Genomic DNA, 25,230 nt, shown 5'->3' with positions numbered 1-25,230 from the left:
TCGAACAAAACAGACCCAGCATCAGCTTGGGTGACTGAGTAAGTTGTTCACTTCGTCACCGGTACCGAAGACGGTTTTATGTATAGAGGACTCTTCATTCCTCAATGGTCTGATATAGAGAAATAGCAGAGAGGAATATCATAGACGAATTTGGATTAAAGTCTGTAATTTATTCTTTGGCCCGTAACCAGTCATCTGGAACAACATCCAAAACCTTATTTTCTGTGTACTAACAGCTAAATTTGCTGTTGTGAAAAAAAAAGTGTAAATACTAAAATTGCAATAAAGAAAATCCTGTCATTTTATTCTCCATTAAAACTTGGCATGGTAACTCTGCTCAGCAAACAATATTCAACTCAGAGAGAGAGATATGTCAGCTTCCTTTGCTAGTTTGTTTTCGTCTTGGTTTAAGAATCAGCTAATTCAAACTTGAACATGAAATAAATTACCTTTATAGCCACAAAAGATTTTTATCGATTTTTACATAGATATGACATATCTCAGAAATTGTTTACTTTATTCCTGATGGCTGTGATGTCAAACGAAAGCAACATGTAAATCTGTGCAAAATGGTAACAATTATAAAAGCCACCTTGCTCAAGTGCATCATTTGTCATCTTTTAAAAAGCTTTATAATAAAAAATAAACATCCTCTGGGATTTAATCTAAGTTCAAGCTTACTTCCTCGAGCTGAGGTTAAGTACAGCACTACTAAGGAAATCTGTATAAAATATATCAGGGTAGGTAAGACATGTTATTTCCCTACTCCTTGTAACTCTTGATTTCAAAATCAGGTCAGGTCACCAGTCTTGGGGATAACAAATGCTCCAAGGTGGACAAATCAGTGGTTTTTTTACACCTAGTTTTCTTCATTCCAACCATGCCTATTTTTCTACTACAGCATACATACTGCCTTGTACCTCCCACAGTGGGAGGAATATGCCTACAGGTGACAGGAAAGAGTTTTCTGTTTTCTATCTGAAATTCTCCATACTTTCTTCTATTACAAAATTATGCATTCTGAGTAAACTCCATTTCGTAATGTTTTTATCTCAACATGGTATGATAGCATGTAATGCCACTATGGGAAAGCAACATGACCATTGTACTACTTGAGTCTAACATCAAATTCACCGAATGTCCACTCTGAAAATTTTGTCACAACCCCCTTATTAGCTCGCCCCGTCATTAGACCCTGAGCCTACACTACTCATGCTTAAACTCAATCACCTTGGAAACAGTTTTTCAGTAGCATGTCCAATGTGTATTTATGGTGTTACAAAAAACATATTTCTATCCCCAAAGTAAGGCAAGCCAAACAGTCATATAAAAACTAGTAAAGACAACTGCTTCTTCAATATTTTACACATTGGCCGTTCATTTTACATACAAAAAATATGATGGTTGGGAAATGGGATGGCCACTGGTCAAGCTTCAAAAATAGATTTTGTATCAAAATACAGGAATATTTCCCTCACAAAGATAGTGTAAGTAACACAGGGGAGCATGAATGGATTGGTGTGGCAACCTCACCTCCTTTGGCAACTCCCATCTACCCTGGAAAATTTCAAATGCTATTTTTTTGGGGGGGTGGCAGGTGTTTCCATCTGTACTGTGGTGATACCCATTGCTTTTATGTGGATAGAGCTATTTAAAAAGGTTCTTGAGAGAGCCATCCATTATAACCCCACCCCCACAGTGGGTTTTTCCAGGAATGAGAGAGGGGCAATTTTAGTACTCTCTTCTATTTTCCTGCCATCTGAGAGTATGTAACAGTCCCAAAATGCAAACACCCCCTCAGAATAGCCACAGTAAGATTACTTTAATATTCTCCCCCCTCCAAAAAAAAATTTGGTCCTAGATCTGCCCTCGCCCCCTGGTCCTTTTAATCCAAGAACAATGCTACTTCTTGCCCATCATGATATCAATGTTTGTACTTGTGAGACGGACTGCATGATGATCAACTGTAACTTTTTTCTTCAGAACAGCTAATACAGCCCCGTGTTTTGATGGACGCTGGCCCATTCTGCTTTAAGGCTTCTGAACACTCTCACTGTCACATATCACTGATCAGCCAAATTTGAACTCAAGACAAAATTACCTTTGGAGAATTTAAGAAAAAATCTCAGTTACTGCCATCAACACAGAAATGGTAGTCGGGTTCCTGCTGTGTTGTCAATTTTATCCCCTAAATTCAAAAAACTATTGATAATTAATTCTTTTATAATGACCACTGCATGTATCTGTCACCAGTCCACACAAAAAATATATTTCCAGATAATTAAACAAACTTTGAATAGCTTCCAATACATACAGATTATATCCATGGTCTTTTTCTGACTGAAAAATACCAAAATTTAAAACATGTTACATCAGTCCCATATATATGTGATTTGTCGATAATCTTGTAAAATCAATGTATTTATATAAATGCTGTATACTCGTCCGACAGCTTGTGAAAAAATTCACAAGCTTACTCGGGTGGGACTTGAACCCATGACCTCCTGCTTACTAGTGCAGATGTCTTAACCACTCAACCACTGAGCTTGCCAAGGTCAGCTGGCCAGTCCGAGTCAGATGTAAGGGCAAAACCCGTAATTAAAATTAGCATCTCCCCGATGCAAAGAGCATCTTAAAAATCAATCTAGAGATACAAAATATATATGATATACTTGTTATCCATCTAAATATGCATTTAATCTCTCTGAATGGAGGTTTGCCTGGGTAAAAATATTGTCTGGGTCAGATGATGTAATTTCAAGAATATTTACAAAAGCTTTGTCTAGAGTGTGGAGGGTTCAGTTTTAAACAAATGTGAAAGCCCTGTCATCTTTCTTGTCGATGTCAGCCATTTGGACATCTGAATAGAAGTCTGACGACAAGTAATCCTGGGAAGCCTGATTCATGGTGATGTGCATGTCATCAGAGAAGAAACATGTTACCGGCTGGTCACGTTTGTCGTCAGGGTGACCCTGCATCTGTAAGGCGTGACAGCCGTCCGGCAGGGTGCCATCATCAACTTGCCGTTTCACTGGGAAAGAGTCTAACTGTTCAAACATCTTTTCAAATACGGATCCATTGCTGCTGCCCCCACAGGAGGCTGTGTCCTTGAAGAAATTGTTGCTGTCATAAGCTGAATCCATTGAGATCTGGGGAGAGATGGAAGTCAGCAGGGGCTGCTGGGACAGGCTCGGCCTGGGCGACTCCAACAATACCTTCCGGGTTCCTTTGCCATTGTTATTATTGTGATACCACTTGGGTTCTCTCTTGATCACTTCCTTCATGGCCTCGATAGCATCATGTAGTGGTTTCCCCATCTGCAGATTTGGGTATGCGAACTCCTCCAGGTCCGGGACGTGGCGTTTGGAGCGCGGGCTGTCCTTGACTTTGTTGTGAATCCGCAGGAAGAGGGTCTCCATGCACTTCATTAGGCGGTACTTGGCAAAGCACCTGAACGGAGCAGGAATGTCCTCCTCACTGGAGTAGTCAAAGAAGCAAACCACAAACTTCTCGCAGGCACCATCGCGATTGAAATGTGCCTCAAGAAGGGTGAGTGCCTGGACGAACACGTCGCCGTAGACTCCATCTGAGCTTCTAGTCGCCTTCTGTCGTGCCTTGTCCTTGTATTTCTTACCCGTCCCCTTGGAGCACAGCAGCAGAACTATGTCTGCCCTTTCAATCTCACTGTCAAGCCACATTGTGATAGTGGGGGCCACTGATGTCTGCCAGTCCACCAGAGAAACATCACAACGGCAGTGTGCCTCCAGAAAGCGGCAGAAGCACTGAATGACTGCTTTGTGTTTGGGGTGGTCATCCGAGTAAATTGGCAGGACACGTCTAGACCTACGACGAACTTCTTCTATGTGTCCATCTAATTCAGCAAAAACCAAACAAAAAAGCTTATTTGATTTTATGCCATTGTTTGTGCCTCACAACTGTGAATTTTAAGACAGGGGACAAAGAAATTGTATCTGCTAAAATTTCACCTTGAGATTGTGAATTGACACAATTTTTCTTCTACTTTGCATTCATCTTCAATGTATGAAAACTGGTTTACTTTCCTATTTGGTTAAGTGCATTGAAAAGTGCATACTTTTCAACAATTAAACGTATCCCTGCTTTCCTGGACAAATGAGGGCGCTGTTGCTGTGAAGTCATCTAGGGAAAACACAGTTTAGAGCACAGGTGTTTCCGTTCAAATCGTGAACTGAGAATTCAGTAACTGAAAACATTTCTGAGAGAGCAACTGATGCTTTCTTATTGCTATGCATGTACATAACAATAAATCAGCAAAGAGAAAACTGAGTCCAGGTAAATATATCAATGTAACATTGAGGCCTCTTCCTGGGATGTCATCACAACTTTGCTCATAAATATGGAAATATCATTAATAAAAACCAAAGTGGAAAGTAAAATCAAACGCGACATAAAAGTGCATTTCGGAGGTTTGCATTCAAAAATATTGATTATAGCTACCCTTTAACCACTTGCCGCTGGGATTTCCAGTACCGGACACATATTCTTTATACGCGTGGCATGGGGTCTCCGAAATCGGACAAAGGGAATTGGGACTTGTAACAAAAAAACGCACTCAAAACAAAAGACCAGGCTGCTGGGCATTACCAACATTTTTTCAATCTCAATAGTGGAGATAAACCAGCCTTGTTTGGAAACAGCATACCACGGTTTAGGGGAATTAGCGCGAGCGGATTACCACCAGGGACAAAAGCGTGCCACCAACGCAGCGATGAGCCACACAGTACCGCTGCACGCTAATCTGGCCCCTATTGAAAAGAGGTCAGCAACGCACTGTGCCAGCTTTGTGAACAAAAGAAAAATACGTAACACTGCCCAATCTGGGCTCTTTTTACAAGGCAGCAGGCCTGGCTGAAATACCCCAGTGTCAATATATGTTGTCTGTCAGATCAGAGTAGAAACCAGACAGTCCTTTCTGTGGGTGTAAGTGTCCAGTAAATGAAGAATTTTTAAAGAATTTTGAAACCAGAAACAAATGATAAGTATCCCACCCCAGCATCATCAACTATGATAACTGCCACTAGCGCGAAGTGCTTAAAGATGATCAGTAGGCCCTAATAAATACCAGTGTCTCCTAAACCTTCAAAATATTACGGCGGTGTTTTAGATAAAATAGATAGAAGATAAAATAGCGCAGCAAATATCATGACTGCCCGTAAAAATTGTGACTTTTTGGCGCTGCTGTTAAGACATAAGTACTTGTATGAGCACTTCAGTAAACTACCGTACAAATGAGTACCTTGTGACTCTGGTTTAGTCAGAATTTCTGGTGGATGGCGTCTCTGGCGAATCACAAAAACCACCAACACAAACAGGATCAATCCGGCTAGACAGCTGGCAACCACAATGCCGACAATCTTTCCGATTGAGGTCTTCTCTGTGGATAGAGCAACACGGTGATTCGGCATTAAGTGTTCACATTTTCACTCACCGGTTCTGTCAGTGGGTTCTGTAAGTACATGGAAGTTGCTGCAGACTTCAATCAAGAAACACCTAGCTGTCATTGGAAATTCCACTTGGTCACTCAAATTACAATTTGAAATTGAGAATTTGAAAGATGAGTACTTGTAGTTTAACCAGTTTATATGTCCCTAAATTCTGCACTGACTTACCCACGCATTTCTTTTGTGTTTCTTGATACTCAAATCCATCAGAGCATGTACAGTAATAGTCCATTCGTTTTTTAGTGTACTGGCAAACGCCATTTTCACACTGATGCATCGAGTCCTTTTCATTTGCTGCCAGAACCATACAAGGGTCCACTGAATGAATGAAAAAAAGGGGTTTACAGAAAATGGTTGGTTTATGGTGAAGCTTTTACGATGATTTTAAGCCTGTGAAATGAAGACAAAAGGACATGTATACATATACAGTCGACTCTCGTTATTACGAGATCCCTGGGACCCTGTAGAAACGTTCGTTGTATCCGAAATTCATTGTAGGCGGCACGCAGTGCAATGGCTTCAGTGCATTGTTGTACAATGCCATGTACATGCATATGCACGTGTATGCATGTATGGGCATACACGTAAAAGCGTGGTTGATGTTATATCAAAAAGATCTCTCAGTTATAATTAATCAAATATATTGTGATGTGTTTAGAATAATAAACTTCACTGTCATATGAAAACATGTTTAATGTGCATGTGAGATTAATAAAAGCAAATAATGTACATGTGATGAAAGCATCAATCCAGGGATTTTTAAAAGGCTTTCTATCACCATGGATGACAATGACGCAAAACGGCATGCACATGTAGGCCAGTGTGTACCTGCAAGACTCATCAACGGGAGCCCCCATCCATGTAAGTAATCTTTCCAACAAAAATTGTGTCATGGAGAGACATTTTTATTAAATTTTCCGTCTGTCTTATGATTTTCAACACTAGCTGCATGACACGATTGATAGTCTGAGTTCACCCGCCCACTGTGGCGAGGCTGCCCGCGTGCGAGTTGGTCGCTGATGGAGCATGATGTCATGAAGGAATATTGCAATTGGATACCTGTGTCTCACAAAATGTACGTCATGAAAACACACAGTCTCATTGGCCGGTACGCTAGATCTTTTTGCAGCAATATGAATAATTCAGTGCTGGGCGAACACTTGGGCTCTTGAGAGATGAGAGTAGCCAAGCGAACTAATTTGGCCGTATTTTTATCACGTTCGCGCTGTTACTCCTTTTAAAACAAGTAGGATGCGTGCGCATGACACTCAGGTGCAGAAGTTTAATACTCTCCCTCTAGCGAGAGTATACTCTCAATGACTCGCAGGTCATACTTAAGCCGTTGACCCATTCAGGAGTACACTCGTATTAATAGAGTAGCATCCCATCATTATCAAAGGGGTTTACGACTGACTGAGTTTCATGCATGCTACAGGCATAAAAGACCTTACAATGTCACATCATTCAAATGGGATGTTTATGACATAAATCAGTACTAAATCTGCTGAAGGGATTTCCTTTTAAAAACACCTGAAGTGCAACCTAGTTGAGTTGTTGACTCACTCTCCATTGAAAGAGGTATCTTCCACTGGTACTTGGCTTCTTACCTAGGCAAGTCTGATTCCATGCCATGTAGCCAGCAGTGCAGTTACAGGTGTATATCTTCTGGTTTGGTATACATTGGCCCACAGCTGCTTCCCCGCATGGATTCCCCTTGCAAGGATTGGCTGGACAAGAGTTTGGGAGAGCAAAGAAATTTAGAGAATCTCAAAGACAGAATTCTGTGCAAACGGTTGGTGTATTGTAGTATGTGTCCAACAAGGATTCCGTGCTTTATGTGTTACCTCAGAAATCCTTAGTTCAGGCAAATCCATAACCCAAAGATGTTAGAGGATATGGTAGACAATTTTATAGAAAGATATGACCAAAGCAAAACACTCCCCCCTTCATAAATTCCTTTTTCAACATAACTCTCATTTTGACACAAGTTTTGAAGCTTGGCAATAACTTGGATCCTATCTATTCCAGAAACAAGAGAGGAGGTGTGTTGACATTGCTGGTATCTGCAGTACGAATGTGTGAATGCACTTGGACAAAGCATGTGCAACTTATTTGGTTGACATGTACGGTCTTTATGGGTGCAGTGGGCATGTACTCCAGTGCCGATGGGAAAACCTTCCCACAGTGGGGGTTGGGTCTAGAGTGGATACACTGTGCTTGGAATGCAACTTTAACTGATGGCCGGTAAATTGTATGAAGCTGTCGGAGGACTTGAATTATACATGTACCTCACCTATTAGATGGAATGGGCTACTGTAGGTTCGCTTGCATGATATTTCGTCGCCCTCTACATTCAAGCACTGTTTCTGTGAGGTCGGTCTGGGTTGAACCTGAAGAGAAAAAACAGCAGCAAAAGTATATATACAGAAAAAGGCTTCTAAGGTTTGTGCATTCATGTTAATGTTGTGACTTTGTGACTTTGTGACTTTAAAAATTCCTACACATGGTCAATCATAAATGCTGATTCAGTTGACAGGAAAAAAGTTGGAAACCTTACAATTTTGGGCCAAATTGGTTTTCAGAAAATTGTAGGATTACATCTTATACAAAGGAACCCCTAAGTGCATATCACGTGGCAAATAATGGTTGATGGACTGACACACCACTTTGACTTACCACGGCAACAAAGTCGGTTTCCAGGCTGCCAGACCAGCCTGTTATGTTAAATCTGTGCTGTAATGTTGGCTCATATGAACTTGAGCAATTACGATCTGCAACAGAACTCTGTTCAACCACAAGGGAGTAAAAAGATTGTAAACTGTTAGTTTTTGTTATATCTCACACAAAAAATCTCTTCGGACTAAAACCTTAAAATGCGCCAGGTTTTGGGACCATATCTTGACTGTACCATTCATAATTTTCATGCTTGTAAAGATGATTCATTATATATTGTAAGTGTATAATGAATGCTTTACTTCATCAGGTCATAAATGTGTATACAAACAGGCTTTCACACTTGCTTGTCAGAAGTTGGCCTTTTTTGTATTCACTTCTTTATTTTTGCATTTTAATAAAAAACAGAGAAAAATCCGCAGTAGGACCTGTCGATGTCCAATATATGACAGATTTCATTTTCTGTTCCAACGCTTCTGCTTCTAACATAGCCCATAATACTGACTTCTGTGATAAATGTTTTATGAATTTACTGACACACACAAAAAGGTCATTTTTCCAAAAAGTGTATGAATTAGTTAATATTTTGCTTGAACTAAATACCCAAACACAATAAAAAAAACAAACAAACTCCAAAACATCATGTTCTTGATCTTGTGCTAATCTCTTGATAGTCTTTAGAGTGATCTCAACTGAGGTGGAACCAGTTTAAACTACGGGGCAGAACATTATAACCCAAGTCACACACTTGTTGCCTAGTTAAGTAACTTTCCGCATCTCAATGCTGGAACATCTACTTATGGGGAAACAATGGTAGAATTAAGCTTTGGGATTCAGATGTTGGGAACAGCAACATGCCACACCTGCGAAGGCAGGGGGGAAGACTTCTTCTTCTGTCTTGCGGGAAGCTCTGTGAGGATGCAGGAGGTGGGGTCAAGCTAAGCCAGGGAGGGCTGGAAAATAGTTCATGTCAGAGTCGTAGCTCGACAACATGACTTTAGGTAGTACTAAAATGCAACGAACTAATTGTAAAGGTGTACTTCAACAGCACCCACCATGAATAAAAACTCTGAATCCTCTGGCCGCCCTAGGGGAGAATCTGGGGCATATTCATAGATGTACAGTCCATATCGATTGAAGTTATAGCTCACTGGAGCCACACCAAAAATAATCTCCACTATGTCGTATTCACCACTGCTGGCTTTCTGGGTCACATGGAAACACTCTGGTGACCAACGAGCTGTAAGCAGGTTAGTAGTGGGAAAGGCAGTTTTAATCAAATTAAAAATCATGCATGGAAAGGTTGAAAACAAACCTCTAAATCATGCAAACACAAGTAAATTGCCAATTTCAGACATGGGTATTTCCAGGAATTAGGAGTCCAAGAGTGTGACATTTTCGTGTCTGTGTTATCTGACCTTTTGATTTCAAAATTAATTTCAAACTATTAGTATTTGTTTGGCAGGTAATTTGTATTAATTCATCACTCTTGGAAATTAGAAAATGTGTTCTGAACTTACAAAATCATATGTCAGATGTGACAGGGACACGAAAACATATTGAACCCTGATTTCTGGAATTATCCACATGCCATTCATGTGTTTGGGCTTACATTTTTAAGCCCAAGATTTCATAACGAGTGCATCTATGAAGACTCGATCCAAAGTAAGGTTTTATAGTTATGGTCATTTCAAGATCATGGCCTCACATGTTCTGGAGCCTGTGTTTTCAGTGAATCAATAAAGACAGCTTTTAGCTGACACATATTGGCAAAATGCGCTCCTTGCTAACACTATGTCCAATTTCCATTCTAATGGTGTCAAAATAGTTGCAATTATAAGAAACAAACATAGTCTCTTGCAACAATATTGGAGAAAAGTTTAGTGTTTATCCTTCTCTTTGTCTGTCTTCAAATAGAAAAGCCAATCTTTGCAGGTGCGAGATGCCCACAGAACCAAAGCCACACCATGCAAGAGGCAATTAGCATTAGACTAGTCGTACAGATCTTCACTAATGTAAGAAGCCCTCACAAGCACCCTACGACACAGTCTGTATGCACTAATAAACACACAGTGCAAAAATCAATTAGCATATAATCAATGCTCAGTATTCTGAGAATATTTCAAAGTTAAACAAAAAAGCATGAAAGCATTGGAGAAAACAAAAGATGTGTTTCTATATGTATCTATCAAGCAAAACAAAAGGTTAAGCAGTTAACTGGTTCCAACAAATGAAAACCAACCTGACACAATTGTGAGTAGTAGGAAACTACGGTATTAAACACAGTACAATATGATGTGGTCCTTCGAAAAGAAATAGTTTACATTTATTCAAATCCCTGAATTTACCAGAGTCGACCTTAAAATGGTAGATTTTCTTTAGAGCACACTTTGTCGGAAAGCCTACCCTCTGCACTTGTCTGACAGCGAACATCTTGTGTTTTGTCTGGCTGACCACAATCTGAGAAAGAAAATTAAAATGGGAAAAAAGTCTCACTCGGGAAGCACCTCGGTTGCCACTTAACAAAGAAGTGTGAGATTCGAGCTTTCCCCCTTCCCCAGGAGAAACTAGTTTAGAAAAACTAGAATAGTCAGATCACGTTTACTGCACACCACAAACACAACAAGTCACAGGCCTAACTAATAGCAAACTCTAGCTACAGTCAAGTTACATAATATCTGTGCATTAAGGTCTACATGTACATACCTGAGGGTATATAAGGTATTTCAACTTTAGTGTCATCTGGATCATTAGGGGTGTCATCCACAGGCAATGTTCGAACGGTGACCCCATACGAAATACCAGGCTTCAAGCCACAGAAGCACTCAATGGAGAATAAACGCTGCACAAAAAAAACACACAATAGATCATAACTGGAAGGGCAGGTCAATTTTTGAAAATGCAATAGCCACAGTTATGGCGACCATAACAAAATTTCTAAATTAGCACTGTTCACTATAGGCAGCACCACCTACATGACATTTCAACAATATCAGTGACATTTTACAATGCCTCAGCAGTGCGCATACTATGCACAAGGTGATGGGTTCCGGTCAGGTGCAGTTTTTTGGGGGGTCTTTATTCCTTTTTTTATCTCAGTTGAATCCTGTCTTCACGTTTAAGTAGAAGCTTTTCCTTTTTTTGCCTGTGGAGTCTTTTGAAGGAAGAAACAAAAGTGTGAGATCCATTGGAACTTGAGCTTGACTGCTGCACAAGGCATGTCCTGTATCCATGGTCAGTTGACTTGTTCTTATAACCACTGGCCTAGGGTAGGCTATATTCGATAACGCACTTGTACCACAGGTGTGGAACTGTTTTCAGCCGGAAATGGCTTAGCTCATTTTGAAAAATGACACACCCCAACCGCAGTCCTTTCAGTTAGTTGGACTTTACAAATGTCGACCTCCAGTGGTTGTTTGTTCAGAATTTGCATGAACTTTCCTCCAAAATATGGCCATATTAAAATAAAAACAGCAGTGCTGCTAAACAATATTTGCTACACGGCCCCTTGAAGGCAACACACACACTCAGCCTTCATGGACTATAGTTTGAGCCTCAAGTACAAATTCTATGGGAATCACTCAAGCTTAGGGAGTACCATATAGACATCACCTGCTACTGCATGCAGAATTTGACAAAACATATTTATCATCCCAGCTTGGCAACACAGGAAATGCCTATGTATTTACATGTTCCGGTGTCAAGTGGCAAAAAAGTGAAGGTTTTTGACCACTTCAATGTCATATTATATATCATCTGCAAGTGGTCACACTATAGGCCTTATGTGATATCCTTACGTCTTCCACTGCATAGTAATGCAAGCCTTGGTCGCTGAAGTTGAGGTTCATGCAGTAATTGAGGTTCAGATCCGCGTCATCGTGCCCACGAACAGAAAACTGTATTCCCTTCACTTTATTTGCCGCTGTGGATCAAACAGAGCAAAATTATGGCAAGTTGCCTCTTTTTTCACGTTTGTAGATATCATTAGGACTTGAACATGTAATCTTCATGAAACCTAGCTGCGGAATGCAGCGCAATTAAACTCATCTGTAATATTCTCTAAAAGCCACAATCATCATCCACACTCACAATATTGATTGATGCTGTACGTGATGTTCAGACAGGTGTACTGTTCTTGGGTACAATCTTGGCATCCAGGAGGCCTGAATAACTTGTTGAAGTCGGCAACCTCAACAGCTTCGGCCTTTCCTGGCCTTTCATTTGGCGTAAGAGGGAGGCTAAACGGATATTGGCAAACGTCTGTATCGGAAAAACCATGACATGAGGTTTTAAACATGATATACGCTGGGTCAAATTTTACGGTTTACATATGAGGTATACACGTATAAACCGATGGTATTTTATAGCGTGGTTCAAATTAAAGCAGTCTAAGGCTGCATTCGAATCTGTTGTCTAGAGCTAGGTCTAGGTCTTCACTTCATTGAAAGTACGTGGAAACGCACAGACAATAGACCTAGCCGTAGCTCTGGAATCCCATTTTGGACACGGCCTCTGTTACCATTTTGAGAATGAACAAGACTGAAAACTCAAGCCAACACAGAAAAAAGTTCCTGAACTTACTTAGACTGCTGTCAAACACAACCCTTTCACAATATTGACGGCCTGGATCTGGACTCTAAACATGGTTCAAAAAGAAAAATGACCCATGAGTAATCTGTGAAGTGAATTTTGAAAGATTAGAAGCTGTAACGATATAATTAGCCAGATGAAAAATGGCAAATGGAAATGACATCAATGAGATAATGACTCTTGATCAGATGTTCAAAAACAGGTCAAGAAAGAAAAAAATCCAAACTTGAATTGAGGTGAAACAATGGCTGAAAACAGCCAAGTGCTTCAGAAAGCAAAAGTGAATCCTTCCCCATATTTACCCTTGATGAAGATCATACCCAGATACGAGTACTGCAAGCAAAATATGTATGCAAACTTGGCTTTCTCCAATAATCATTCGGAAAGCAAAACTTATGCTCATTCTCTCCCGTGTATTGGCTTGGAGAAAGCACTGAACCCCAGCCAAAAAAGAAATACATGTAGTTCTGCTTCCTATAAAATGTACGTGACATTGAGGTTTAGAGGTTTATGGTGGCACTAAGAAAGGATCTCTCTTTCTGAGCATGTGTGGCTCTGAAAAGAACTAAACATGACATTTAAAAACAAGTTTGGTTATGTGCAGATATTTATGTTATACATAGGAGCTTAAGAATGGCAGGAGAAAAAGAGGTTCAAATGAACAATACCTAAAGGTGTGCCTCACAGCATCAACGGATTTGAGCATCTTAAGAATCTTCATTTAAAAATCCCAATTTTTGTTTCCTCAAATTAATCTCAAATCTTTCCCTAAGCCATCGGGTCTCTGCTCACGTCTTTCCCTAAGCCCTCAGGTCTCTGCTTGTGTTTAAGCCAATGTATGTCAATCATCATCCCTTTGAAAATCCTTGGCCAGTCTTAGAGCTAAGACCTAACCTATCATGGTCGAATCAACAAGGGTCGAATCTGCTTTGTATTAAAGAATTTAGCTAAGCCAAAGTCTGTGCTTTTGGCTTTAACCACAGAAATCAAAAGAACTGCCTACTGTTTGACAAATTTTTGGCTTACAATCATTGCAAATTTCAGTTTCTGGCCAATCAGAAAGAACACATGGCCAATACGTTTGTATTCAAGGATAAACATTATGCAGCTGCTTAGCAACTGTCAATAACACTGTTTGGCAAGAGGTGAGGGCAAGTGCCAAAAGGAGGCACTTATCCTCCCCCCTTTCAAAAAAGGGGGAACATTAAAAAAAGTTGGAAAAAATTAAGTAAATAGAAATAAGAGAGGACATTGAATGAAAGTCACAGATTTACTTTAAAAACACTGCCCCTCCGCGGGTTCTCAACAACTCGGGGAGCCCGGGGAGTCCATTTGTGGAAAGTATATCCACACTTGCAGGCAACCCTATGGGACAGACAAGTAACTAGCACGCAAGACAGGGAATAACTTATCTCATCTGTTTATTCAATAAACACCAAAGGAGGTACATGTACCTCCAAAACTGTGACCTCAGTTACCTCGGTAGGCGATAGGACCTCTGCTAATGACCTAAACAGGCCAAAGTAACCAATCCACAATCAGCATATTTCTCTCCGCAAAAACCCACTAAAACAACAGAATTACAAATTACCGTGCGTGAGCTAAATCCAAGCTTGACTTGCCTTAATTTAATAGCTCAGAAAACATGTCTAGTTGGAAATAACACTAATTCTTACTTACAGTTTGGAAAGCTCAATTGTCTTGTTTGGCGCACCGTAACCCGCATCCAAAATAAACAAAGAGGCAAGTGATCTAAAAATTCACCTAGCAACTCTGAATGAAGCGCCCCAATTTTGGTAATGGAAATAGCCCATTGGGTGCTCAAAACATCATAGGATCGCTAATATGCCCAATTGGGTTCTGCACACAGACAAAAACAGCCCAACGAGCAAGGGCACATGCACTGGTACCCCGTTTGCACCCACTAAACATTCAAGTTAATGCATCATTCAAGGTAGCACTTAAATTGTACAAAACTAAGATTTCCATGGTGAAAAACAACAAACACTTGACCGTGAACTTTGCCGACAACACATGAAACTGTTCTCATGGGAGAGTCTTCATGCATGCAAGAAGTAAGAGTTGACCAATTTGTGCTACAATATTAACAATTTATACAGATTTGTTTCAATTGAATTTAAAGAATCTTTACAATAGCACTATGCCAGGTGTGATAAGTTTTCATTGTAAAAGGACAATTTTTAACGCTTTTATATATAAATCAATAACTGACTTCATTGGAAATGTCTTTATGCATATAATGGATGGCTATACCCTCATTTTTCCCTCCTTTATCACGCACAGCATTTGCGATCATTAAATGGAATTACTTTGTCACGCTGCTTTCAGTTGTGACTGAATTACATAGCCACTGCTGACCAGCAAATGCCACGTCTACTTCAATATTCCCATCAATGTCCTGGTGGAAAATGGTTAATTACAGTTGGTGGGGGAGGGTCAATTTCAATTCTGATGTTTGTCAACTGTAATTGTTTTTTTCTCTCACCGGAGGCAAAGGGTGTTATTTCAAAGAACAGCAGTCATTCAAGCCACTCATCTGTGGTAATAACAAACAGGAACTGATTCTCTGAACTGACTCTTCCACCTGTTTTCCACTGAAACATAAGGGCAACCGGCATTTTATCAGTTGCTGAGTAGGTCAGTCAAAATTAATCCGTAGGCTGCCACTGCTATCGGTCTAGATTTGCACACCTGACCACATTCTTTGTTTGCAATTTGATACTGTTCTGTAAATATAGTCTGAAAGATTGTTGTTTTCTTCGAGCAGTATATCTAGCAGAAAATTGATGATCACTTTCATAGTCTCCTACATTGCATAAAAATAGGGAAAGGATTTGGATTTTATTTGCTCAGCAATACTGTAGTCCTGAGTCAAACATATGGTATTTGTGTGGGGTTAACACCACATCAGCCAGTCACATGTATCTTCAGGCCAATGATGATGTTTCATGCACTAGATTCAATTTAACAATACTTTATGAAGTCGAGGGGTTAATAATTAAGCATTTTGCATTGTACATGCATTCAACCATGGTCCCCCACATTCCATTGCAAACAGCAAAGATGCGGAAATTATTAACTTAATATACATTCCCTACCCTGGCAAGTTTTTTCCAACCTGAGTGATGCACACCAAACAGTAATTTAAACTGGCCTTAACCCAAGGAGTCCTTTATCCACAAATGGGGTGGGTGAAAGACTTTTCAGCTGGCAACATGCACAGTACACCAATGCATTTGTAAATTAAAATGTTCCTCTCAAGTAAAATGCCTGACTTGAAACATACATAATCTGACAGAGATCTGCGTGGACTTGCTGTTTTCGTAGATTGGCTCTCAAAATGTATCCACATGCTTTTGAAGCATGAGAAAGTTACTTTATTTTGCATCTTGATTTCTATTCTTGACTCATGTGATCTGTTTTTAGGAATGGAATGACCCAATTTAGTAACTTGCTAGAACTGGTAATTGTGTGAATACTCACACCTTCAAAAGAGGAAAAAGTCTTGTTCGTTTACAAACCAGTATATATTAGCTTTTAAGGGTTGTTGAAAAACAATTGTCAAATAACAGGTTGGAAAACCAATACAAAGGCAAGTGGGTAATTCCAGAAACTAGGGGTCCATTTTTTTTCGTGTCCCTGTCACATCGGGCATATGATTTTGTAAGTTCAGAACATATTTCCAAATTTCCAAGAGTGATGATTCAATGCAAATTACCTACCAAACAAATAGTAATAGTTTGAAATCAATTCCAGAGATATTTCCATGTCAAATAACAAAGGTCAGATGTAACAGAGACCCAAAAGTGTCACACTTTTGGATCCCTAATTTCTGGAATTACCCATGAACATGTACCTATCCACCAGCATGGTGGCTTTTTACTCAGACATTTCTGAAGAACATACATTATGTGTACATTTGTACTTAAATCTTAACAATTACAGAATCATAATTACAGAATCATATCACAATAAGTATATTTTATCTGTAATGAAGACAATACATTTCAAGAAAAGTTGAGATTGCAGTAATTGTGACAAAAAAAGGAACTGGACGGCCCTGATGTAATTAGATATTTGTTGCCAGTTTGAAATGCCATCCTCAAAAGTGAAACTGAACTTCTTTGTGTTTAGTCTATTCATCACTGACCCTGATGAATTACTCTGGAATCCCCCCATACACACAAAAGCCACTCCTCTTTGGTCAACTGGTTCACTGATAACAGGCCTTTCATATGACTGCCTTTTAAGGACTGCATAGCGGAGAGAATCATGGAAAAAATCCCTTTGAAAAACCTAACAATGCCGCGCCTGTTAGGCCAACCAACACAATCAGTGTCACCCAAGTTGGCAGTGCACACTTTGAAAATGTTTCAGCTTCAATCAGATTTGATACACTAAGAATCAAAGATGACACCGCTGAAATCCAGCAAAAACAGCTTGCAGAAGAACTTTTGAATTTACTGCACTTTGTCCTCTGCAGGAACAATTATCTGTGGTTTTGAGACACTTTTTAATGTGTTGAAAACCTAATTTCCACTTATTAATGTTTGCCTTAAAAACTGATTTGAGGGCAATACTCTTGATCGATTTGTAAACTGTTTTTTTAAGAAAGAGCTTCTTAAAGCATGCATGGATTGCGGCACAAGTTTACAATCTTCAAATTTAAACCACGAAAAGGCCTAAGTTGTTTCTCGTTACCCAGTTTCACTAACTTACCTATCAGTACATGTACCTTAAACAGTACTTTACCTTCCCTATTTAAACAGGAAACACAACTACCTTTTTTGTTTCACTTTACCCTGAAATATTTGGGGAAAAACAAATTTAAGTAGGGTCTGCAGCAGTTTTCTGGTTTTTCTCGTTTGACTGCAAACAAGTTTACTCTTCAATGATCTATTGTACAATGTGTGACCACTTTATGTAGTCCCCCCCAAAAAAACAATGCTATTTGGTCAAGAAATGCTGACCATATTGTCCGACTACCAAGGGCCCATGGGGGGAAATCCCCTTGTCATTTCCCAAGAGGTTTTGAAGTACCAGCCTATTGTCTGCACTTCAGGAAAAAAAAAATTGACACACTCTGAGTCAATAGTCACAATAGATGTCCTTCAGGTTGGCACATTCAAAACCAATGGTACCCAGCCGTGCCATGCTGAGGGCTGCATTGCAGAACGTGTGGCATTTCCTTCCCTTTGCAAACCAAAACCGATTCAGTTTCTAAAGTGATCTTACATGTACCCAGCCAGCACATTTTTGTGAAAGGGGAAAATATGTAGCCTGTGAAATAACCAAATAAAGCTGACTGCATGAGAAACAATGGATCAACAACAGGCTTGCAGAAAAAAGTTGTCATGTTATGCTGAAGTAAATCATTTGTCTTTCATTTTTCACAAACTCTTGGACAAGCAATACATCGGTGTACCTGTAGGGAAAAACCCGTAATTGAAAATTTAATTGTTTGTTACCAAAAGGAAAACTTTAGGAAATTTGATCACTACAGTACAGTCAGGCAACAAAACTTCTGTTTTTAACTGACATGTATTTCTGCAGGTTTCAATTCAGGTGGATTATCATTATGAAAGTCAACTACAGCAATTAAACTATTTGATGTGAATGAATAAATTCAACAAATATCTAACTGCTGAAAAAACTAAAAGAAAAACTTGCATGTGGGGGGGGTGTTCAGACATCGTTGTTGAAACTGATTCGGTGTAACTTCTCTGCTAAAATGGCGTCTGACCACTTTCACAATTATACCAAATCAGTTTTATCTCGCCGCTCAAAAGGTGATTTAATTAAACCACCTGAAAGGGAGGGTGAAGCCCTAAATCAAAATAGTTTGGAAATTTAGTACAGTGTCTGACTTGTTTATGTGTCCGATATCTCCTGCAATGATCTGCAACAATACCTCTCTCTACACCTCATATTGTGTATCATACATGCACAAAGAGTTTCCTAATTCACTGAATTGATACCCCAATTACAAATTATCAAAAATAATCAACAACTTTGTTCATGTAAGATCTGATCATATTAAAAAATTCTATCACCAGAAAAAATCATAAACAGTTGATTTGACAATTAAACAGAGTTTGCTTTAAAGATGGCAGTTTGAACGCTTTTTGTTGGTTATTTGAAAAGTTGCATTTAATCTGTTTTCATAAAGACAAATTTGGTAACTGACAAACAAAATTCAGATTTTGAAAACTCCACCCAAATGGAAGTTGCACATTCTTCTCTGTTTTCTCTGACTTCTACAATAAATATAAAACAAAAGCCACAAACAAACAAGATTCAGATTCTCAAAGACTTTGTAAATTATGCTTTTCAAGTGAGTTTATATTAGGCTGGCCATGGTTAGAATGGGTTTTCCAGTGCTGGGTGTGGCACAAGGAAGTATATCACTTAGAAAACAACCAGGATCTATCAGTTCGATTAATCCACTGTGCGAAGTGGTCAAAACACTGTGTGTGTTCTACACAAAGGCTTTAGCACACAATCACAGGTCACACCAATTTTTTTCATTTGAAACTACCGGTACATGAAAATGCGCTCACTCTGGTAACTTGATTACAGGTTGATTTTTCAACTTCTTAATTTTATTTTCTACCCCATCTGGATTAAAATACTGATCTAATGTTGCTCCTTTGGTTTTTCTAAAATTTCAATTCCTTTCATTATTTTTGCATTCCTCTATCCAAAGTTGGTGACTTTTAAACGATATACACTGTACATCAAACAATAATCAAATGACAACACTTACTCGCTGCTAAATTAGCATCAAAGTCCACGGCAGTTCACTATACAATGTACATGCTCACATATGCATATTAAAGGTGAAAGAAAGTTATAGAAACTTGTGCACTCCCCTAAAATTCTTGGACACGCCCCTGCTATTATTACAGCAACATGTTAAAATAGCAATGCATTTGTCAACAGTGGCTCTGTTACAGCCAACAAGATTTAGAATTACTTGTCTTGTTGAGAACTTTCCAAATGACAGCCACTGTGCATTTTGGTGACTGTTGATATTAACTCACACACTCTTATTCCCACACCTTCATTGTTACATTATTGCATCCTGTTTGGTGCATTAAGAACGACAAAATGAAATGCACTGGGCAATCTTTTTGAGGCTTTTTAAATGAAAACATTAAAACAACTCAAGATTCCCCCAAAGTGACAAACTTTGACACATCAGTCCTTTCATGAAACCTTCTCCTCCCCCCTTGCTAGAGACCCATACCCCAATGCACCCCATCCCCACATTAAGGGGGAAAATCAACCTTGGTTAGTCTTTTAACTGTGCCCAACAACAGCAAGTGCATCTTAAGTGTCCTCCTTCCTCGGGGGCAGATCCAGAATTTTCAAAAGAGGGGCGTGAACTAAAAATTTTAGGGTCACAACCATAAAATTAAGGAGGTTGGGTATTCCGAAAGCAGAGTCTGTTGTTTTTTCCGCCTTTGTCACATTTTATGCAGCTGGGTCTCTCCCTCTTTTATTATTATTTTTATCTGGCAATGACACCAAGGATTCCTCAACTGAGCACTGTACAGGCACTGTACGCTCGCGAGCCTTGAAGAAGCTGTAGACATGAGACAGTGAGCAGTTACAGTTTTAGAGGTGGGAGGATAACGCCAGAGGAGTATTCTGGGTAAGACCCACCTAATCAGGGAGGGACGCAATCCACATGTGGACCAAGCTGGGAATCGAACCCGGGACCACTGAGGTGGAAGATGAGGAAAGAACCACTACCCCAACCTGATTTTTTCCCCTCCTACTTTTCTTCTTTTACTACTTATTTATTTTTTGGGTGAAGGGGGCATGTGCCCCCATGCCCCCTGGATCTGTCACTGCCCATGCAAAATGTGCCCTAATGGAAAAAGTTCCATAGGCCTATACCGACAACACCAGATTTTGTTTCAAAAACAATTTTCGTATAACTACAATGGTGGTAACGTATCTGTTAGGTCATTAAAATACGTTTTAGAAGGTTCAACTTCAAGTATTTATGTCCGAAACTATGGTTGAGTTAAATATCAGTCCTGTTTTGTTCCATGTTCTGGAGGTAATAAACTTTATCATTTGGAGCAGATTTCATATATTCATTGAAGTTGGTATTTTGCAAAATCCCAGTCCCAACTTGAACACTTTAGCAAAGACTGTACCTGTAATGTCAGAAAATTTATCATATATTACTTCACGTTGGATGTATGTATCACTCATAAGAAAAAAATGCCACACCACAGGTCCTGATAATTGGACGCTGGTCAACAATAGCTCATATGATGTTGGGTGCGAGCCGTTGATTGGCGAGATAGATTGATCACTGCTCTACAGTGTAGGCCTACATGTACTGGTTGATCTGTTGACATGATCTGTCAATCGTCTTACAAAATTCCTTTTAATTCACAGTTGTGGAAGACTTAATATAAAAGGCAGTGAATAAAGTCTGGTGCTTCCTACAGGGCAATCAACCAAACATGAAGATCCGTCTTTCCGGCCCATTAACAATAATGATAATATGAAAGCATTTTATTCCCATTATTATTACGCAAGCAACATTGGAGATACACGTACATGTATGAACATAATAAAAGCTGTGTGTAGAAGTGGAAATATTCTCTAATTCAGCTTCATGATTCAAGTACTGCATAATTATGGTCGCAGTATAAACACACAAAAAATTATCTACTCACATCCCACGACCAGGAGCAGTCTGTGCTGAAACAGTCGGGATCAAAGAAAGGTTTTGTATATTCTCCCCACACCCCCAGCACACCAATGACGAGAGCAATGACCACTAGTTGAACGCGTACATGTACACCGATGACGGCCATCGTCTCCGCTGTGATGAGTGGGCACCGCCGTGGTGTAGCCGGGTCCTGCTCCCTTCGAACTCCCCCGGACAGCTGGTAGCGGTAGGCGTGAACCCACTTTCCTGGCTCTCCAGACAATCACCACCAAAGTCAATTAGCACGAACAGTTCATTTTAAAGCGTTCGCTTTTAATTTAACTGCAGTGCACACACGCAATGGGATCAATGACAAACAGCAAGCAAACACAACAGCGATCGACTTCTGATTAGATCCGGGTAGTGGTCGTGCTTCATGCTTGAGTGCACGTTGATAAAGCGCGCGGGTCGAAGTCCAAAAAGGCACACCACGTGGTGAACAGCACATGCGCAATAACTACGCAATAAGCGAGTGTTCATCCAGTTCTGGTACGTGCGCTTCTCCACCACAAACTTCTGGCGAAAATTGCTCGTTTGTATGAAGTGCGAAGTCAAGGGCAGCAGGTTCTGCGAAATCGGCTGCTCAACGCGATTTATTTATTGCTGTTGCATCGATTTGGAAAGCTCGTTCGAAAGTATTTCAGTATAACAATTTGCAACAATTGATTGATTACAGGTGCAGAACCAAAGCATGCAATCTCATTTTTTTTTCTATTGGAGGGTTTGACAGTGGCGAGTCTCCGAACACTATCGCTTTTCGTATGATTACGTTGAGTAAAACGCAATTGGGCCACTAAAGTACATGTACGTAGTGTTTGTGTACATTTATACAGCCCCAAGCATGAAATAATAACGAAATTCTGGCTGATGGTATACAATGTAGTCGCTATCTGTTATTCCAATAAGTTAACTGGAAGTTCCAATAAACCACGCAAATTGAAACAATTCCACTTCTTTTCAAATATAAAAAGTAAACTTTCTTTATTAAACTTCAATGGCTATTAGTCTGGGCATATCAAACATTTCAATACAACATGAGTCTCTGTATACAGGTGTGGAATATCAAAACCAACAATGTATTAGATGTACATTAGGACAAAGTACCTGACCAACTAAAATCACATTACAATGGGAGGAAACTCGTATGAACAAAATGACAGGGGAAAAAGTAATTGAAACAAAATTTTAAAGGACAAACCGGGGGGGATTAACAACACGCACAACAGCCTCAACAATGACATCGAATTAAGTAAAAACCAATGAACAGTATTGATAGACAAAAATGCATAAACAATTGCTACTGTTTAGCAACACCAGTTGTATATTTATAAGAGCGACTGTTCATTACAGTGAGAACTTTACAATGATTTTTGTTTGTTGTCAAGTAACTGCACACAAGAAAGTATGAAATGACCTTATTCTCAAGACAAGCAGTGAAGACATGCCAGCAGTAGGGAGCCCCAACTTCAATAGTTTCATGGTGCTACCATGTAGCGATGGAATTGGTGCACTGTGGGACTTGTCCAACCCTCTACGTGACTCTGTCGAGTAGCAAATGCGTAGAATCTCGTTGGACTAAGCCCGGTTTATAGGTTAAAAGAAATCAACTGTTGAATGATAAATGCGTAGTTTACTCTAGGAAGGCAAACTGATAAACATTTCACAGTCACATCAATTTGGAAAGTAATATTTTGGACGGGAAAGAATAGTTTCAAAATGCTGCTGTACCATAAAATATAAACTCATTTGGAATGACCCCTGTATACTCTATTGCATTGGTAGATTCACTTACAGGTAAGCTCAGAAAGAGGCAATCTTTCCACATGCTGAAATTACAGTATCCAGACCCAACTCAACCTCAACTTAAAAAGTCATGAGTGCACGAAATGAGTAGAAGAGGTGCATGGGCGACATGAGTGAAAGCTGCAAAACACTGTCGTATGTACACTCTTATTTTTAATTTTTGGCCAAAAACTTTGCTCCCTGTTTTGAACAACAAAGCTTCACTTAGGCCAACATTCTGAGCAATGAACGTTCCTTTTGCCTGAAATGTTATTTTTACATGTAATAGCACAGGTCTAAACAGAACCTGAACCCTTTTTCAACAATTAATGGCACAGATAGCAAGAGGCAAATGACAATAAGAAAACAATGTTCTTTCATCACCAAAAATGAACTCCCTCCTCAATAATACAAGTATATCCTCCAAACCCAAATTCAACACCAACTGCAAATTCTTGGATTCGAAAAAGGACATTGGCTGCAGAGGATGTGTATTAAAAGCAATGCTTTACATGGGTCAGGTTGCACATCTTGGCATCCATGTTGCCTCCCAAATATCAGTTTTGTTCCTTGTCAAGTTTAACTACTGTCCTGATAAGATGCTTACATGTAGATTGGATGCAATATAGGTAAACTAAAAACATGTACACCATTCACTTTGGTTGTAGTTTTGTTAAATCATAAGGCATGATATTTCAATATGAATAGAACCTCTTGTATGCAACCATTCATTACTGGACAGAGTTTTACACCAACTCTGTGTCCATTGGACTGTTATTTCCACAAAAATACAAGCACACATTACTTCTTACTTCTTTTCCATACGCAGGTAAGTTATCCATTCCACAGCCACCACAATCCTCTATCAAGGTTTACTGGCAATCTTGGTGAAAGTTGCGATCAAGTGCCAAAATGTGTCACTTTACTGAAGTGACTCTATTTTGGCAAATTTTGGAAACTTCTGAGACAAAGATATGGAACATGATGAATGACGAACAGAGAAGCTTGAACATGATGAATGATGAACAGAGAAGCTTTTTTAATCAATGGAAAACAGGTTTTTCAAATGAAGAAAAATAAAAATTATGTCTTCTAAACCTAAAGAGCAACAGCTGTAATCTTTCTCTAAAACCGGGCACTATACAAGCTTAATATGACGACGTAAATTGCATATTGCTCCAAATAAAGGTGCCATCTTAAATAAAAAGCCAACCTCTAATGTCTGGTTTTATTGAAAAACAGCTGGTATGGGAAAAAAATCCCTAAACTTGCATATTAATCTGGTAATCTGGGTCACAGCCAAGTTATTTGTATGCCACTCTTACTTGTAACAGAGACCTGGTAATTTGTTTGTGAGTGTATCTTTCTGGTGGAAATTTCAAGTTGGTTCCCGAGCAAATTGTCTCAAGGTAGTTGGGGGTCTTTCCTTCAATCACAAATTCTCTTGCTCAAACAGATGGTTTTTCTAAAAACAAATATCATTCCAGTATCAATCTTAATTAGTTTTACTCTTTTCTGGAGTCGAAAACTACTCTTCCAGGGGCAGGCGATGGCTCATCCTGGGGCTAGTCAAAGAGGCAGAGTTCCCTCACTTGTTGGGGTATGTCTCGATTGGAAAAGACAGAGCCAGGCTGATGTTTCTCCACATCTCCAGGCTGACGAACGGACTCATCAGGCAGGAGCTTGGTCAGCAGGGTATTCATGTTGCACACGTCCATGTTCCTGCCTTTGAACTGGTCCAGGTCTGATTTTGCGAGGAGGAGATCTGAAATAACGATAACAATCTTGAAATGATATTGAGAAAAACAGGGCATACTTTGGACATAATACAGACACCTTCATGCAGGCAGAGAGAAACTGGAACATTTAGGTTACTTTATTCCTTGCTTGTTTCCTAGTCTCCGCCTAGGTACAGTGGAACGTCGCTATACCTAACACCGCTATACC

At 39.6% G+C, this 25,230-nt stretch overlaps 2 protein-coding genes across 6 annotated transcripts in view; both read right to left on the bottom strand.

Moving 5' to 3' along the window:
• Nucleotides 1-149: 149 nt before the first annotated feature.
• Nucleotides 150-21,865, bottom strand: LOC110982087 (uncharacterized). 2 transcript variants are annotated; one of them, XM_022240239.2, is made up of 13 exons: nt 21,467-21,864; nt 12,735-12,789; nt 12,243-12,413; nt 11,951-12,075; nt 10,860-10,995; nt 10,560-10,613; nt 9,209-9,393; nt 8,157-8,264; nt 7,774-7,870; nt 7,088-7,207; nt 5,649-5,798; nt 5,276-5,413; nt 150-3,871 (listed from the first exon to the last, which is right to left on the bottom strand). In XM_022240239.2, the coding sequence occupies exons 1-13, from the start codon at nt 21,605-21,607 to the stop codon at nt 2,805-2,807; spliced, it is 2,547 nt and encodes an 848-aa protein (XP_022095931.2). In that variant the 5' UTR covers nt 21,608-21,864; the 3' UTR covers nt 150-2,804. The 2 variants fall into 2 exon arrangements, with proteins under 2 accessions (XP_022095931.2, XP_022095932.2); XM_022240240.2 differs by lacking the exons at nt 11,951-12,075; nt 12,243-12,413; nt 12,735-12,789 and having other exon boundaries at nt 21,467-21,865.
• Nucleotides 21,866-24,843: 2,978 nt separating this feature from the next.
• The window catches only part of LOC110982150 (uncharacterized), a 48,297-nt gene continuing 47,910 nt past the window's right edge, over nt 24,844-25,230 (bottom strand). For all 4 annotated transcript variants that reach the window (XM_087135605.1, XM_087135606.1, XM_087135609.1 and 1 more), the window contains one exon: nt 24,844-25,048. In XM_087135605.1, the coding sequence (XP_086991731.1) occupies nt 24,983-25,048 (66 nt within the window). In that variant the 3' untranslated portion in view covers nt 24,844-24,982. The remainder of the gene's footprint in view (nt 25,049-25,230) is intronic.

This window comes from Acanthaster planci, linkage group LG04 (assembly GCF_054643075.1).
Source record: "Acanthaster planci isolate LZ-2023a linkage group LG04, COTS_SCS, whole genome shotgun sequence".
Classification (NCBI taxonomy): domain Eukaryota; kingdom Metazoa; phylum Echinodermata; class Asteroidea; order Valvatida; family Acanthasteridae; genus Acanthaster; species Acanthaster planci.
The sequence above is the reverse complement of the archived record's forward strand: the minus strand, read 5'-3'. Positions and strand labels throughout refer to the sequence as shown.